The sequence below is a fragment of the Coregonus clupeaformis genome, chromosome 27 (assembly GCF_020615455.1).
Source record: "Coregonus clupeaformis isolate EN_2021a chromosome 27, ASM2061545v1, whole genome shotgun sequence".
Taxonomy (NCBI): domain Eukaryota; kingdom Metazoa; phylum Chordata; class Actinopteri; order Salmoniformes; family Salmonidae; genus Coregonus; species Coregonus clupeaformis.
In genome coordinates, this window is record NC_059218.1 from 40,809,009 (window position 1) to 40,826,950 (window position 17,942).

Sequence of the window (17,942 nt, forward strand, 5' to 3'; positions counted from 1 at the left end):
GACATTTTAAATGTCTTTATTCTTTTGGAACTTTTGTGAGTGCAATGTTTATTGTAAATTTTGTATTGTTTATTTCACTTTAGTTTATTATCTATTTCACTTGCTTTGGCAATGTAAACGTATGTTCCCCATGCCAATAAAGCCCTTAAATTGAATTGATAGAGATTGAAGAGAGGTGAGCGATAGAGAGTAAAGAGGGAAAATGTGCTGACCGGTTTGGTGGTTAGGGATTTGAAACAACTGCGCACACACTGATCGCTCGGTGCCCACGCTTTCCCTATAAACTTCCACTCTCTCCCTTTCTGTCTCACTCACTCTCTCTCTCTACACTCACACCTGGTTTTTGCTAACTCTGCAAATCACGTGCCTGACAGATTCCAGAGCCAGGTTAAATAATGCATGGGATTTCTCTTTCTCTTTTAACTTGTCAAAGGAAAAATATATCAGTTCTTCTCTGATGTCATTTGTGATGGTGATTTTCCCTGACAGTACTCCATTAGACCAATGAGCCCCCTTTTTTTTTGCTGGGCTGTCCTCCTCCAGCCGCCCCGACCAGAAACACATTCTCCCTTTAGTATTCGCTTCCTTTTTTCTTGTTAACAGGATTTCAGAGGCATATTTATATTTAAAGACAGCATTTCACACGAGCCCCTGTGCCTCTTAGCAGCTTTTCAGCGGTAAAACCCGGAGAGTATAAACACCCTTTCAAACAGCCTCTAGGAGCTGAGAACCAACTTCTGCTGTGCACTTTAGGAGACTCCCCAAAGTTAGATTGTGGTAAGCCAAATTGGTCAACTGATTAGGGGCTCGCCAGCTCTCTGTGGTCTGTGGTGAGCGATGCTTTCTAAATGTATTACTTTTTTGCCTTGAAAGGAGGGTTGGCGGCTGGGGTCGCTGTCAAGGGGATATGCGAGGGAGAGAGATTGAAATCAAGCCTCCCCCTATCTCCGCTAACTGTTGTGTGCAGATAGCTGAAGGTTTTTTAAACCCCATCCGCAAAGAGGGGAAAACACAGATTAGCTGGCCCTTTGATGTTCTCCAAAAAGCAGCTTGCCATCAGAGAGGGAGGGGACCAAACACAGCCCCCGGGAACACAGGAACAAGAAAGAAACAGGAAAGGGAAAAGGGAAAAGAAAAAAAAGAGCGAGAGAAAAACAGAGACATCAGGCAGCTGTCGACTAGGGATCAGAGAGAACGCAAAGGGTTAAAGTCGGAAGGATATCTTCTGAAGCTGCTTGTTTAACTTAAGAGACGCGATTCTCTAGATCAGATTCCAACATCCCCCGCCCCAACCACCATCCACCAAAACGTGCTGCAAAACCAAGCAGAAAGCACAACGCCTTTCTTCCAACTCTTTTGAGGGTCTGAGCGAAGCGAAGGGGATGTTACTGAGATGAAGCATGCCCCCTCCTCCTTCTCCTTTGCCCCGCCTCCTGCATCTCTCTCAGGTTTCTGCTCCTACAGCTCTGGCTCCTGGTGGTGTGGGGGGAGAAACGGACGGAGGGGGGAGAAACGGACGGGGGGAGAAACGGACGGGGGGGGAGAAACGGACGGGGGGAGGGAGGGAGGGAGGGGGAGAGCGGGGGGAGGGGGGGGGGGCATTGGGCATGCTTTAAATCTGTCCACAAACAGGCCCCAAGCCTCCTCCGGCACACACACTGCTAAACCCCTCGGTCAGGAATGGGTTTCAGAGGTAGTATGAAGGCATAGACTAGACTCAGCTGAATAAGGGGAATGTCATCCTCATCATCATCATTATCATTGGTGGTGTGACTGAGAGAGGGCCAGCTCTCCATAGTGCTGGTGTCAGGGAGGAGTACATTAGAAGGTCTGTGACAGAGTGGGACTCACAGACACCATGCCAAACCCTGTGTACTGACACACCCCCTCCTCTCCATCGTCCAATCCCATGGCTGTCTCATTACAATGTACTGGAGGAGATTTAACTATCAGTAATTATTTAGGTTTAGGTGCCACGTTAGGCCGATATTGCTACATGCCTTCATTTGATCAGGAACATAATAATAATAATAATAATAATAATAATAATAATAATAATAATAATAATGTGGTCCTCTGTAGCTCAGCTGGTAGAGCACGGCGCTTGTAACGCCAAGGTAGTGGGTTCGATCCCCGGGACCACCCATACACAAAAATGTATGCATGCATGACTGTAAGTCGCTTTGGATAAAAGCGTCTGCTAAATGGCATATTATTATTATCAGGAACATCAATGGCGAACGTGAATAAAGATGGCAGAATTCAGTTAAGACGTCATTGTTTTAGCACTATCCACTGAGTTTTTAAAACTACGGCGTGCAAAATGGTAGTGTCAATAAATCAGCACAATCTACATTTTCATTTTTTCAAATTGCCGCCATCTTGGAGCTAACATTGGGATCATGTATACTCTGCTAATGCCAATACAAAAAAAGAGTAACGGAGAGCAATGTACAATACGGCGAACTTTGCAAAACCAGAATACTCATACTAACCTCACTCACCTTATTTTTTGTGACGTAAATTGAGTATGTAGTATGCTTATTGGTCATAGTATGGATATAGTTAGTAGTCCAAAAGTTCCCAAATTCGCCAAAATACAAAGTATACAAGCCGTGGACACTATTTCCGTGCTTTTAGGGCCTATAATGCAATTCTTCAGAAAATGGGCCACAACGTTTTCAGATATGAAGAAAATGGCTGAAAATATGCAGCCGAAGTCCGACGAGAGCGGATACAAATTCATTGCTTTAACTAATTATGGCAAATGTTAAGAAAATGTTGAGTAATGTAATAAAGTAATGACTTTTCAAATATCAAATCTAGTCCGATTTCAGAGCACTCTCATCTGAGTGTGCCAGAGCGCAGAATAACTGATGAATTTATGAACGCTCAACACCTGTTGAATATGGCCGGTGTCAGTAAACGTTGGCAAAAAAAAGCGCCATTAAAATTGTTGCCAGCAGCACAGTTACAGTCACCAATGCTCTGGATAACATGAAAACAGCCTAACCAGCTCTGCTAGGGCGAGTAAAATGGTCAGAGTGAGGTGTTCTCTCATTTGTGTCTGGAAATAGCTAGCAAGCTAGCAAACGTTAGCCAGTTAGCTTGGGTACTTGACTGCGGTTGTGAGGTCAGAACGCTTGGATCAACCCTACTCCTCGGCCAGAGCGTCCAGTGACGCGCACAGAGAGTGAAACGCTCTGAATATACGAACGGACAATCTGACAACGCTCTGGATTTACGAACGCCCAGATTGCATTTACGAACACACCTGAAATCGTAAAATGTCTAGATAGTCATTTGTTATGCTAACAAGCTAGCAAGAGGTTGCATAGCAACAGCATCAACTTCCGGTAGACAGGTGAAGCGCTAGTACACTCAACTGAAAGGATACTGTTTGCTTACAGTATACTAAAATGAACTAATAGTATATAGTATGTAGTATATACTCATTAAGTATGTAGTATACAGTATGTTAGTATGGGTATTCGAACACAGCTCAGGAATTTGTATTTAGTGCATGGGGGACGCCATCTTCATGCGCCTTCGCTATTGGGCTTGGATGTATCAAAGACACTTTCTGCCTGCCTACTGTCGCCAAGGTCAGCCACTCTTTACCATGCAAACTGCATAACCCCAGAAGACAAATAAATTAGTCCGGTAAATACTTTTGTAAGTTCTCTGTTGTCTTCCCTCGCAGTCCCTGTGTGTTTATATGTAAACAGTATGAAATATAAATAAGTGTGTACATCAGTTTGTCCTATCTGCATGTGTGTGTGTGTGTATATATTTACTTGTCCCTCTACATATTCAGGCTCACGTCTCTATCGGGGGCGTCTGCATCTGCCGTGGCTCTGGGTGGTGATAAAGAAGGCTCTCTGTGTCTGCGTGGCGCCTCTGTTAACCAGCCCTCTGCCGCACGCACTGTTAGTCAAACTCACTGCCATCACAGCCATATAAATGCACGGTCAGCTCGCAGACATTAAGAATGTCCTAAGCCTCCATAAAATATGGCTAAAGAGAAAGCAACGCGTGGGCCAGAACCAATTACCTGTAGTGGCGCTGAGCAACCATGGAGAGAGAGACATGGCCATTGGACATTTACAAGGAGACAAAACTTTCTGCCGTCTCTACCCACACCTCCTCCTAGATACAGCTAGACAGATACGTAGGCTGTTAAATACTGGCTGTGGATTTGAACAGACACATCTGTCAGGAATGTCCACAAACAGGCCCCAAGCCTCCTCCGGCACACACACTGCTAAACCACTCGGTCAGGAATGGGTTTCAGAGGTAGTATGAAGGCATAGACTAGACTCAGCTGAATAAGGGGAATGTGTGTTACATGTAATTTCCACAACACAGACCGTGATTGAACTGTTTTCTGTCTTTAGGTTATAGGCCCCCAGGTATCAGTGAAGCTGGTCCCTTCAAATGCCTTCTGCAGGAGGGATAACTCACTGGCTTCTCCATTTTGGGGAAAAGAGTAGCCTGCTGAATTGTGGGTGACTTGTGTGTTAGTGCGAGCCGAGGCAGCGTTTCACTGATCAGCTGGACAGACCCCCAGGAAAGCCTGCTGCTTCTCTCTCTCTGTAATGATTATAATCAGCATCATCATCCTCATCATCCTCATTATCATTGGTGGTGTGACTGAGAGAGGGCCAGCTCTCCATAGTGCTGGTGTCAGGGAGGAGTCATAATACATTTGTGAATTACCTTTGTTTTAAAGGTATTTTTTATGTATACTGTTATACTTTGCTGTTCATTGTGCCTCAGTAGTTAGCTGTGATAAACAGTACAGTATGTATGTTGCTGTGTGTCTAACCTGCATTGGAGTTGAGCTCGTCGTTCTCTGACTCAGTGCCGTTCTGGCTGCCGGCTCCGTGCAGGTTGTTCATGGCCATCAGCTTCATTTTCTGCAGCTTCATTGCCTCAGCCATCGCTGCAGCCGTCAGCCCTGCAGGACAACACATAAATACTGTACACAAATCACAAGCATACACAGCAAGGAAAAATACACATGTCTAAAGACAAAACACATGCTTATTTGCATTGTGATATAGCTTGGATAGCTATATGCCCTACAAGGAAATAAACGGAGAAGCTGCAGTTAGACAGATGTTCATAGCACTGTAATAAAGGCATTTACAGAACACAACTTGGATGATGTGTCATGCTTTTTAAAAAACTATTTCATTTCAGTTCCTCTAAGTCCAAGCATGTGTACTTGGTCTTCAGAGACATTTCTATAGAGTGAGGCTCTCACTGGCCCCAGGCCTCCCCTGACCCCACCCACCCAAGGAGAGCTGAGGGCAGCTGAAGGGAGCTGAGGGGAGCTAGGCAACTGATGGTGGTAGGGAGGGTCCCTCCCTGTCTGTCCCTGGAGAGCCCTCTTTCCCAGTCTCTCTAAGAAGCCCAGCCACTTTCAGCTCATCAAGGGCTCCACAGCCCCGGAAGCTATCATCACTCTGCCCAATTAGGCCCCTAATTAATTCAATTAGACTACGGAAGGACACATTAAGTCATTAATTAAATGACGACGCCTTGCCTCCTTGCCTTGCCGTGATCTAAATTTCTTTACAAATCAGGACAAAAAAAATAGTTGTACTTTTCTCCCCAGGTTCAGACACTAATGTGTCACCTTGATCTAATTCATTAACCGAATCGCCTCGAACGGAATGGGAGACGTGTAAAAATATAAAATAAAAAATAAGTTCATTAATTTATCATTTAATTTGTTACTGTGAACATCAACATTTAAGTTACTTTCCCTGTTACGGGAAAATAGTCTGATCGTAACCGTATTACTCCCTGCTGTCAAACACCAAAGGAGGAAAATGAACTGTGCCACTCTCATCGGCCGATGTTTCTCAATTCCACTACACACGGCAAGCCAAATAAACCAGCAAATGATTCTAACTCAAAAACAATATAGACAGAGAGGAGAGGAAAAGGGCTGGGGGTTAAGAAAAATGAATCTCCGTCCTTACATTTATATCTTAAAAAAAACAAGCCTCCTATTTTTATGCATCCCGGCCCCTCACTTCTAAGCCTGCCTGAGGAAACAGGCATAATGTTTTCTAGAGCTACATTTAAACAAAACGTCATGATGATTGATTCATTTTATTATGAGTTCATTTTGTTGCCTAATCCCACAGACTTGTCAGAGGCAAAGCTGCAGCAGCTTGGAGGGGAAACTCAAACCTCTTCTTGAGCACTGAATTAGCTGTGGACGTGTGGCCGGGGGGGGGGAAGAGGAGAGAAACAGCTGCAGCAGCATGGAGGGAGCACCACGCCAACCCTGATAGTGCCGTAAAAGCTTGGCAGAGCCATCCGGCCAGCCTTATTTTTGGTGGGATTTGAGTATGCACTTGGGAGAAAATACTTGCATGCTTGAAATTCATCTTGTCGAGAATTACTGTATAGAACTGTCTAAACAGAGAGGACAGATCCAGAAGGTTTGGGAGAGCTAGGAAACGTTCCCATATCTGGTCATATGATCTTCTAATGCTTCTAGCCTACTATGGTCACTGAGGATTACTGGTTAGCATAGATTAAGATGATTTATATGAACCTGCAAATTCAAATTTTATGCTACGTTCATTTAAAATCCCTTCTTAAATTTACGTATGTAAATTTGGCAGTAATATTCATATAGATGAAGTACATAAACAGGATGAGTTTGCAAGCCAAACAACAGTAGCTAGGCTACAACACTCTGCTTGTTATGTCAGAAAGCAGGTGTAATGAAAATAACACATATTTTATCTCATTGGTCCAGTGTTTCAGAGGTGACAGTGTTTCAGAGGTGACAGTGTGACAGTGTTTCAGAGGTGACAGTGTTTCAGAGGTGACAGTGTGACAGTGTTTCAGAGGTGACAGTGTGACAGTGTTTCAGAGGAGACAGTGTTTCAGAGGTGACAGTGTTTCAGAGGTGACAGTGTTTCAGAGGTGACAGTGTGAAAGTGTTTCAGAGGTGACAGTGTTTCAGAGGTGACAGTGTGACAGTGTTTCAGAGGTGACAGTGTTTCAGAGGTGACAGTGTTTCAGAGGTGACAGTGTTTCAGAGGTGACAGTGTTTCAGAGGTGACAGTGTGACAGTGTTTCAGAGGTGACAGTGTGACAGTGTTTCAGAGGTGACAGTGTTTCAGAGTTTCTCATGATGTACTACATTATTGGGATTAGTTACATGAAATAGTAATATATTACATATTCAAATCAAATGAAATCAAACTGGATTAGTCATGCAGTTTGATGAGCTGTATAGCAGTCTTATGGCTTGGGGGTAGAAGCTGTTAAGATGACTTTTGGACCTAGATGTGTTACGTTTAACAAAAGTAACGTGTTATATTACTTTGTGTTACTTTCATGAAGAAAATCTCTAAATGTCCCAGTTTGTTTGACTGTCTGAGGGAGCAAGAGGAGCACGCTCTACCAAAACAGCCTACTTACTAACTCAGGTTGGATCACTAGTTTCTCTTTTCATCTGTGGCGCTGCTTTCCTGTGCTAGTCTACAAGTGCTGTGCTATCATATGTTCTGCTTAATTAGCCATATACAGTACACTGTAAGCCAAATAGCTGTACAAATGTCCTATATTTTCATTCAAAATCTTTCTCTCGAGCAGCCAGTTCTGGTTATAGAGCGCGCGTACACAGACCAATAGAGATGTATAGAGGGCACACGTGCCACTAGACAGGAATTTGCTATCACAGAAGCTATCAATGGCAAAGATCAGAGGAGCGCCCTCTATACATTTCTACGGACAGCAGCTGTCATGACATTTCTCCAAACAGCCTTTCGAGATCAGATCATGAAAAGTCGAGATCAGATCATGAAAACACGCGTCCAGTATGATTCTGAATGTAACACACATGTTAGTTGACAAAGTAGCTGTAATAATATTACCCAACATTACCCACTCCGTTACTCATAAAAATAATCTGATGAAATAAGGCGTTATTTTACGCCGTTACTCATAAAATTAATCTGATTACATAAGGCGTTACTTTACGCCGTTACTCATAAAATTAATCTGATTACATAAGGCGTTACTTTACTCCGTTACTCATAAAAGTAATCTGATAAAGTAACGCATTACCCCAAACACTGACTACAGGCAAGATTATAGCAGCTCTGATTGAGGTGAGAGAGAGGTGAGAGAGAGGCAATCAACATCCACTGCCTAACAGACACATCGAGAACATAAAATACCAAGACAGAGAAAAAACATACACAATCATTCCATTGTCTTTACACATTTTCCCCCTCCCTATTTGACATTGAAGACGAGCCTGTGAGATCAAACAGGAAACGTAACAGTAATTGATGTTTGAGTAAAGTCATGACCCACGGAAATGGGAGCCTGCGGATGAAAGGGGAGGGGCGTTTTGGAAGGGTGGACAAACAGATATCTTATTGTTTGCCTTTAATAGCGCTCCTGAGATATAGAGGAGCCCTGGTCCTCAGAGTTAGCCCTGCCAGATGAGTGCAGTCAGGCACATTGGACTGGACCAGCCGTCCTCTTTTCTCTTGTCAAGCCCCTCCCTTTCTCCTCTTATCAGATTGGGAGAGCTATTATTGCATCTAATCGTTAACCTGGCTGGGATGATCTGGGGCGTAGTCGTACCCTGTTTCCACTGGGCAGGTTATGGGGGGTCTTTGTGGTATCAGACACAGGCCAGATACAGCCTGAATTCCTCCTGTACATTCAGTCCTATTGGCTGTTGTCAGGACCAGTCCAACATGGTGTCTGTTTAATTAAAGGGGGTTACCCGGAGACACAGATACCATTGAAAAAAAGTTAATTCCAATTATTTTGATATTTTTGTTGTTGTTGTCTTTTGTAATATAGGTCTGAGCCAGCACTGTGGCTATTGATTTTAATAAAGACGCTGGTATTTGGTCGTCAGTTTGGGTATTAATTGTGCAGCAGAGACATTAATCTATGGCCACTGGAGGAAGACAGCGAAGGAATGTATGCAGCCATTTTACCTTTACACAGACCGTTGTGTTTTTCTCCTCCTGTCATTATAATGCAAGGGAATTTTCCATAGCATGGAGGGCTGGGTACTGTTTATTCTATCTAAAGTACTGGATGGACAATTCAGAATAGAATAGAATAGAATAGAATAGAATAGAATAGATAGATAGATAGATAGATAGATAGATAGATAGATAGATAGAGAGAGAGAGAGAGAGAGAGAGAGAGAGAGAGAGAGAGAGAGAGAGAGAGAGAGAGAGAGAGAGAGAGAGAGAGAGAGAGAGAGAGAGAGAGAGAGAGAGAGAGAGAGAGAGAGAGAGAGAGAGAGAGAGAGAGAGAGAGAGAGATAGAGAGATAGAGAGATAGATAGATAGATAGATAGATAGATAGATAGATAGATAGATAGATAGATACGTAGCTGTATGTATCACGGCTCTATCTCTCTCCCTTCAGATCCATTACAGGCATACAGTACAGGGGAGTAGAACTCCATTGAGCTGGAAGGGTTCACTCAAAGCTCTCTCTCGCCCAAACAATTCCACTAGAGTGGCTTAGCAATTGTACATGTGAATTCATACAAAGGAGAGGCAAGAAAGAGGGTATAAAAAAAGATTGCCTGTGAGAACAAGCCTGGAGAGATCATGTTTTTCAGCCAAAATGGCCACTTAAGTGATTCTCAATTCTCAGCCGGATGCATTATGCATTTTACGTTTCTCCTGTTCAATGGGGGAGAATAGCATCTTGGGAAAGGGATGTGATAAAGAGAAGGAGGACAGTGGGGGTTGAAGGGGGGCCCACAGACTCCGCCTTTGAATCTCACCACAGTAAATATTACTCTCCTATTCCACGTTTAAAAAAAAAAGTAAACTGAGATTGTGGGAAGGACAAAAAGTAAGGGGGGGTTAGGGTATTCTGTATTTAATTCACTTTTGGAATTTCCGAACAAGGAGGAGATGAATGCACAACAAAGAGACACGGCTGTGAGGCGTAATCAAACCCCCTGTGCATTGTACAAATGTGTTGAGAATCCCAGAAATAGGGCAAAATGGAGGTGGCTATTAAAGCCAGTATTACTGTACCTGCAGCTTGTGGGCTTGTGCTGCTCTGGACCTGTCCACATTCTCCACCATACTGTATTGTTACTGCACAACATACAGTACTATCTCTGTGCTGCAAAATGGCCTCTACCTCATGTCAGTCGAGTGTCCCAACACAGACATTAAACGAGCCACTGGGCTTTCAAATGCAAGCTTAGTTGAATGCAAGGTCCATAAATTGAATTTGAGAATCTGTGAGTGAGCCTCTGGGTTGGTGGGAGCAGAGTGCGTTAACAAAGACTGTATTTAGTCTTAGGTTGAGGCATGGCATTAAGAGAGAACACGGAGCAGTAGGAGAAGTGGGAGACGTGTGCCGTTGTCCTGTACGTACACACACACAGACCACTTCTGCACATTTAAGGGCACCTAATGTCATATCCTCTACCGATCATCAAAGATCGACCCATTTTTAAGACATCACCATTGGCCCATCTCTCCCCCACACTACATATGAAATATTCTCCAGTCAAATACCAATGACAGAGAGATATTTGCATGTTACAATAATACAATATAAAAAATGTACAGTGGGGAAAAAAAGTATTTAGTCAGCCACCAATTGTGCAAGTTCTCCCACTTAAAAAGATGAGAGAGGCCTGTAATTTTCATCATAGGTACACGTCAACTATGACAGACAAATTTAGATTTTTTTTTCTCCAGAAAATCACATTGTAGGATATTTTATGAATTTATTTGCAAATTATGGTGGAAAATAAGTATTTGGTCACCTACAAACAAGCAAGATTTCTGGCTCTCACAGACCTGTAACTTCTTCTTTAAGAGGCTCCTCTGTCCTCCACTCGTTACCTGTATTAATGGCACCTGTTTGAACTTGTTATCAGTATAAAAGACACCTGTCCACAACCTCAAACAGTCACACTCCAAACTCCACTATGGCCAAGACCAAAGAGCTGTCAAATAACACCAGAAACAAAATTGTAGACCTGCACCAGGCTGGGTAGACTGAATCCGCAATAGGTAAGCAGCTTGGTTTGAAGAAATCAACTGTGGGAGCAATTATTAGGAAATGGAAGACATACAAGACCACTGATAATCTCCCTCGATCTGGGGCTCCACGCAAGATCTCACCCCGTGGGGTCAAAATGATCACAAGAACGGTGAGCAAAAATCCCAGAACCACACGGGGGACCTAGTGAATGACCTGCAGAGAGCTGGGACCAAAGTAACAAAGCCTACCATCAGTAACACACTACGCCGCCAGGGACTCAAATCCTGCAGTGCCAGACGTGTCCCCCTGCTTAAGCCAGTACATGTCCAGGCCCGTCTGAAGTTTGCTAGAGTGCATTTGGATGATCCAGAAGAGGATTGGGAGAATGTCATATGGTCAGATGAAACCAAAATATAACTTTTTGGTAAAAACTCAACTCATCGTGTTTGGAGGACAAAGAATGCTGAGTTGCATCCAAAGAACACCATACCTACTGTGAAGCATGGGGGTGGAAACATCATGCTTTGGGGCTGTTTTTCTGCAAAGGGACCAGGACGACTGATCCGTGTAAAGGAAAGAATGAATGGGGCCATATATCGTGAGATTTTGAGTGAAAACCTCCTTCCATCAGCAAGGGCATTGAAGATGAAACGTGGCTGGGTCTTTCAGCATGACAATGATCCCAAACACACCGCCCGGGCAACGAAGGAGTGGCTTCGTAAGAAGCATTTCAAGGTCCTGGAGTGGCCTAGCCAGTCTCCAGATCTCAACCCCATAGAAAATCTTTGGAGGGAGTTGAAAGTCTGTGTTGCCCAGCGACAGCCCCAAAACATCACTGCTCTAGAGGAGATCTGCATGGAGGAATGGGCCAAAATACCAGCAACAGTGTGTGAAAACCTTGTGTCATTGACCAAATACTTATTTTCCACCATAATTTGCAAATAAATTCATAAAAAATCCTACAATGTGATTTTCTGGAATTATTTTTCTCATTTTGTCTGTCATAGTTGACGTGTACCTATGATGAAAATTACAGGCCTCTCATCTTTTTAAGTGGGAGAACTTGCACAATTGGTGGCTGACTAAATACTTTTTCCCCCACTGTATGTATCTTTGATCCTTTTCTTTGATCACACATCTGTCAATCAAACACTGCCATCTGTGTGTGTACTGTTGACATTGGGAGGGGGTGTGCAGGGGACACACTAAGCAGCCATTGATTGGACTCTTAACACATGAGCTGAGTCCCAGAAGTGGCTTTGGAGGAGAGTGTGAAAAGGCCCAGTGAAAGTCCTGGATTAAAAATGTCCCTGCCTGTTTGTGTTTGCATGACACGGGCTGGGGAGGAGACTGTGGAGGAGACTGTGTCTTCTTGACCCTGACCAACCAACCTCTCTCTGCCTCTCTGTCTCTCTCAATGCATCTCAGTGTAATCTCATCCTGCTCTGATCTTCTGTTAGATGTAATGTACATGTAATATGTACAGTGCATTCCCCTTTCCTTTTTCCACATTTTGCTACGTAACAACCTTATTCTAAAATGGATTAAATTAATATTTTTCCTCCTCAATCTACACACAATACCCCATAATGACAAAGCGAAAACAGGTTATTAGAAATTGTAGCAAATTTATAAAAAATAAATAAAACAGAAATACCTTATTCAGACCCTTTGCTATGAGACTCGAAATTGAGCTCAGGTACACCCTGTTTCCATTGATCATCATTGAGATGTTTCTACAACTTGATTGGAGTCCACCTGTGGTAAATTCAATTGATTGGACATTATTTGGAAAGGCACACACCTGTCTATATAAGGTCCCACAGTTGACAGTGCATGTCAGAGCAAAAACCAAGCCATGAGGTAGAAGAAATTGTCCGTAGAGCTCCGAGACAGGATTATGACGAGGCACAGATCTGGGGAAGAACAAAAAAAAAATGTCTGCAGCATTGAAGGTTCCCAAGAACACAGCGGCCTCCATCATTCTGAAATGGAAGAACTTTAGAACCACCAAGACTCTTCCAAGAGCTGGCCTCCCGGCCAAACTGAGCAATCGGGGGAGAAGGGCCTTGGCTAGGGAGGTGACCAAGATCCCGATGGTCACTCTGAAGGAGCTCCAGAGTTCCTCTGTGGAGATGGGAGAATCTTCCAGAAGGACAACCGTCTCTGCAGCACTACACCAATCAGGCCTTTATGTTATAGTGGCCAGACGGAAGCCACTCCTCAGTAAAAGGCACATGACAGCCCGCTTGGAGTTTGCCAAAAGGCACCTAAAGACTCTCAGACCATGAGAAACAAGATTCTCTGGTCTGATGAAACCAAGATTGAACTCTTTGGCCTGAATGCCAAGCGTCACATCTGGAGGAAACCTGGCAGCATCATGCAGTGGGGATGTTTTTCAGTGGCAGGGATTGGGAGACTAGTCAGGATTGAGGGATAGATGAACGGAGCAAAGTACAGAGAGATCCTTGATGAAAACCTGCTCCAGAGCGCTCAGGACCTCAGACTGGGGTGAAGGTTCACCTTCCAATAGGACAACGACCCTATGCACACACCCAAGATAACACAGGAGTGGCTTCGGGACAAATCTCTGAATATCCTTGAGTGGCCCAGCCAGAGCCCGGATTTGAACCCGATCTAATATCTCTGGAGAGACCTGAAAATAGCTGTGCAGCGACGCTCCCCATCCAACCTGACAGAGCTTGAGAGGATCTGCAGAGAAGAATGGGATAAACTCCTCAAATACAGGTGTGCCAAGCTTGTAGTGTTATACCCAAGAAGACTCGAGGCTGTAATCGCTGCCAAAGGTGCTTCAACATAGTACTGAGAAAAGGGTCTGAATACTTATGTAAATGTGATATTTCTGATTTATATTTTGAATAACTTTGCAAAAATTATAAAAACTTGTTTTTACTTTGTCATTATGGAGTATTGTATGTAGATTGATGAGGAATAAAAACAATTTCATCCATTTTAGAATAAGGCTGTAATGTAACAAAATGTGGAAAAAGTCAAGGGGTATGAATAGTTTCCGAAGGCACTGTAACACGTTCTCACACATCATGCGGACTACATGTGTGTATATTGTAAATATGTTATACAACATCCCCTAAAATTTGAAGATATATATATATTTTTTTATCCTTCTGGGTTTTACCTAAAATATACTTATCCATAAATAACTGAAAAAAGGCTTTTTAAATGAAAAAGGGCTATTCAATCTCTTTATATGGTGTCATGAAAATGAAAAATGTGTGTGGGGTGAATATGTCTCAGTAGCAAATTCTTAAATCTTTGCATTTTCCCTTTTCAGCTCCTTTGTTTAACAAAGGCAATGCTTTAATATTAGTCTTATCCCTGTAATTGTGTGCATGTGTGTTTGTGTGAGTGTGTACATACACCTGTTTGTGTGTGTCATCGTGTGAATGCGTGTGTGTGTACATGCGTGTGTACATGCATATGTGTGTACGTGTGTGTCTGTAACTCTCTGCGTCGTCCAAGTGGCCACAGGACACAGGCAATAATTAGCAAACGCAGCAGCAGCAGCTTGCAGTTTTATATTACATCAAGGTAAAATTGCACTGCTAGAAGAGGAGGTTACTTCTAGCAAACGGGAATACGCTGTTAATTAACTCCCTTGCTGTACCAATCACTTCCTCTGTTTCTGCTAAGGACCATCGCTGGCTTCAGCACGTTTCCTTTTAGAAAAGTGATGCCTGCCTTGTGATGGCTGTTTGAATGGGAATTTCAAGGAGAATGTGAGCTCCAGTGAGAGGCTGAGGAGTCAAGTCGGTCTGGACTGAGTCCTCACTCTGAGCTTTCTTCATCCTGGTCTGGGCCTGTTCTGGGCTGGGCCTGTTCTAAGCCTGGTCTGGTCTGTTTTGGGCTGGGCCTGTTCTGGACCTGGGCTGGGCCTGGTCTGGGCCTGGTCTGGTCTGTTCTGGGCTGGGCCTGGTCTGTTCTGGTCTAGGCTGGTCTGGGCCTGGGTCTGGTTGGTACATGTCATCAACAGAGGCCCTGGTGGGGAGGTGGGCCGTGGGTGGCAGAGCAGAACTAGATTAATAACCCTGACTGTGTACAGGGCTGTAGGGCTAAGGGCTCAGGATGCAGGCAGCCAGGCTTTATGAGGGACGAGACCCGGAGTGTGTCTCCTGACAAGGGATGCCAGAGCACGACTGGAGTTACAAACCCAGAAACACACTCACAGCGGAGTGATTTCATGCCAACATCTCTGTGTGCGTTATTGCTGTTATTGCTGTATTCATTGTATGCATCCTCAATGCATGTATTCATTTTCTGCATCCTCAATGCATGTATTAATTTTATGCATCCTCAATGCATGTATTCATTTTATGCATCCTCAATGCATGTATTAATTTTATGCATCCTCAATGCATGTATTCATTTTATGCATCCTCAATGCATGCACCTAGCAAACGCGCGCGCACACACACACCACTGTTGCATTTGTGGCCGTCTGCAGTGAGTCTGGAGAGGGAGAGGGAGCTGAGACTGGCACTGATTTCTAGGCATCCCTTTACCTCAGGAACTCGTTAATATTTCATGAAAAGAGCCACTAGAGTCCTCACTGGCTGACTCACAATATCACGACTTAGCAGAAATAAATGGACCAGGTCTTCAAAGAGTAACAAGGCTTTGCTCAGTGGGCAGAAAGTGAGTGGAGAGCACTTTTCTTCCCCACACAAACTCTCTCAACTCAATTCAATTCAATTCAATTCAAGGGGCCTTATTGGCATGGGAAACAAGTTAAATGGATAAACAAAAGTGAAATAAACAATAAAAAGTGAACAGTAAATAGTTATATCTCTCTCTCTCTCTACCTACAGAATCTCCATGTCTGTCCATCTGTGCCTACATATCTCTTCCAACCTGTATGTGTCTCTACCTGGCCTTTATCTCTCTCTCTAACTCTAACTCATTCTTCATGTCACTCTGTCACTCTGTGTCTCTACCTGGCCTTTATCTCTCTCTCTCTCTCTAACTCATTCTTCATGTCACTCTGTCCCTCTGTGTCTCTACCTGGCCTTTATCTCTCTCTCTCTCTCTCTAACTCATTCTTCATGTCACTCTGTCCCTCTGTGTCTCTACCTGGCCTTTATCTCTCTCTCTAACTCTAACTCATTCTTCATGTCACTCTGTCCCTCTGTGTCTCTACCTGGCCTTTATCTCTCTCTCTCTCTCTAACTCATTCTTCATGTCACTCTGTCCCTCTGTGTCTCTACCTGGCCTTTATCTCTCTCTCTAACTCTAACTCATTCTTCATGTCACTCTGTCCCTCTGTGTCTCTACCTGGCCTTTATCTCTCTCTCTCTCTCTAACTCATTCTTCATGTCACTCTGTCCCTCTGTGTCTCTACCTGGCCTTTATCTCTCTCTCTCTCTCTAACTCATTCTTCATGTCACTCTGTCCCTCTGTGTCTCTACCTGGCCTTTCTCTCTCTCTCTAACTCTAACTCATTCTTCATGTCACTCTGTCCCTCTGTGTCTCTACCTGGCCTTTCTCTCTCTCTCTCTCTCTCTCTCTCTCTAACTCTAACTCATTCTTCATGTCACTCTGTCCCTCTGTGTCTCTACCTGGCCTTTATCTCTCTCTCTCTCTCTCTAACTCATTCTTCATGTCACTCTGTCCCTCTGTCTCTACCTGGCCTTTATCTCTCTCTCTCTCTCTAACTCATTCTTCATGTCACTCTGTCCCTCGGTGTCTCTGGCTTGCCACCTAACTTATCACCAACACACCTTCCCCGACACCACCTAACACTAACCGTCTACATCTAAAGTTGTCTAAAGACAAAGACAGAGTGTTTTATACAGCAAGGAGGGAACAACCTGTGGTGGTTACAATGTTTAGGGACTTTCACTCTTCCATAGTTTTATGACAGCGTTTTCCCGCTCAGGTCTGCGTGGGCTTCCTCCAGCTACTGTAAACGTGTTGGTCTGCACTTAGCCGAGTCCCCTTATTAATACTGTTAATACCAAGGAAGAACAAAGGTTTGTACCTCCCACCTGCTTCAAAGGCAGGTCTGGGCACATGCATCATTAAAGACAGAACACCCAACTCTCCCAGGGGACTCCTGCTGTTTATTTTCCAGCTAGACGAGTAACAAGAAAGGGAGAGAGAGAGAGAAGGGAGAGAGAGAGAGAGAGAAGGGAGAGAGGGAGAGAGAGAGAAGGGAGAGAGAGAGAAGGGAGAGAGAGAGAGCGAGAGGGAGAGAGAGAGAGAGAGGGGGAGCGAGAGAGAGAGAGAGGGATAGAGAAGGGAGAGAGAGAGAGAGGGAGAGAGAAGGGAGAGAGAGAGAGAAGGGAGCGAGAAGGGAGAGAGAGAGAGAAGGGAGAGAGAGAGAAGGGAGAGAGAAGGGAGAGAGAGAGAGAGAAGGGAGAGAGAAGGGAGAGAGAGAGAGAGAGAAGGGAGAGAGAGAGAGAGAAGGGAGAGCGAGAGAGAGAGAGAGAGAGAGAAGGGAGAGAGAGAGAGAGAGAGAGAGAGAGAGAGAGAGAGAGAGAGAGAGAGAGAGAAGGGAGAGAGAGATAGAGAGAAGGGAGAGAGAGCGAGAGAGAGAGAGAAGAGAAAGAGAGAGAGAGAGAAGGGAGAGAGAGAAGGGAGAGAGAGAAGGGAGAGAGAGTGAGAGAGAGAGAGAAAAGAGAGAGAGCGAGAGAGAGAGAAAGAGAGAGAGCGAGAGAGAGAAGGGAGAGAGAGAGAGAGAGAGAGAGAGAGAGAGAGAGAGAACGGGAGAGAAAGGGAGAGAGAAAAGGAGAGAGAGAGAGAGAGAGAGAGAAAGGGAGAGAGAGAGAGAGAGAGAGAGAGAGAGAGAGAGAGAGAGAGAGAGAGAGAGAGAGAGAGAGAGAGAAAGGGAGAGAGACAGAGAGGGAGATAAAGAGAGAGAGAGAGAAAGAAAT

The 17,942-nt window shown here is 44.2% G+C and overlaps 1 protein-coding gene across 9 annotated transcripts in view; it reads right to left on the reverse strand.

Moving 5' to 3' along the window:
- The window catches only part of LOC121542130 (dachshund homolog 2-like), a 183,069-nt gene that overhangs the window by 65,169 nt on the left and 99,958 nt on the right, over window positions 1–17,942 (reverse strand). For 5 of the 9 annotated variants that reach the window (XM_041851618.2, XM_041851616.2, XM_041851612.2 and 2 more), the window contains exon 3: window positions 4,829–4,981. In XM_041851618.2, the coding sequence (XP_041707552.1) occupies window positions 4,829–4,981 (153 nt within the window). The remainder of the gene's footprint in view (window positions 1–4,828; window positions 4,982–17,942) is intronic. The other 4 variants (XM_041851617.2, XM_041851615.2, XM_041851613.2 and 1 more) reach the window with 1 other exon arrangement.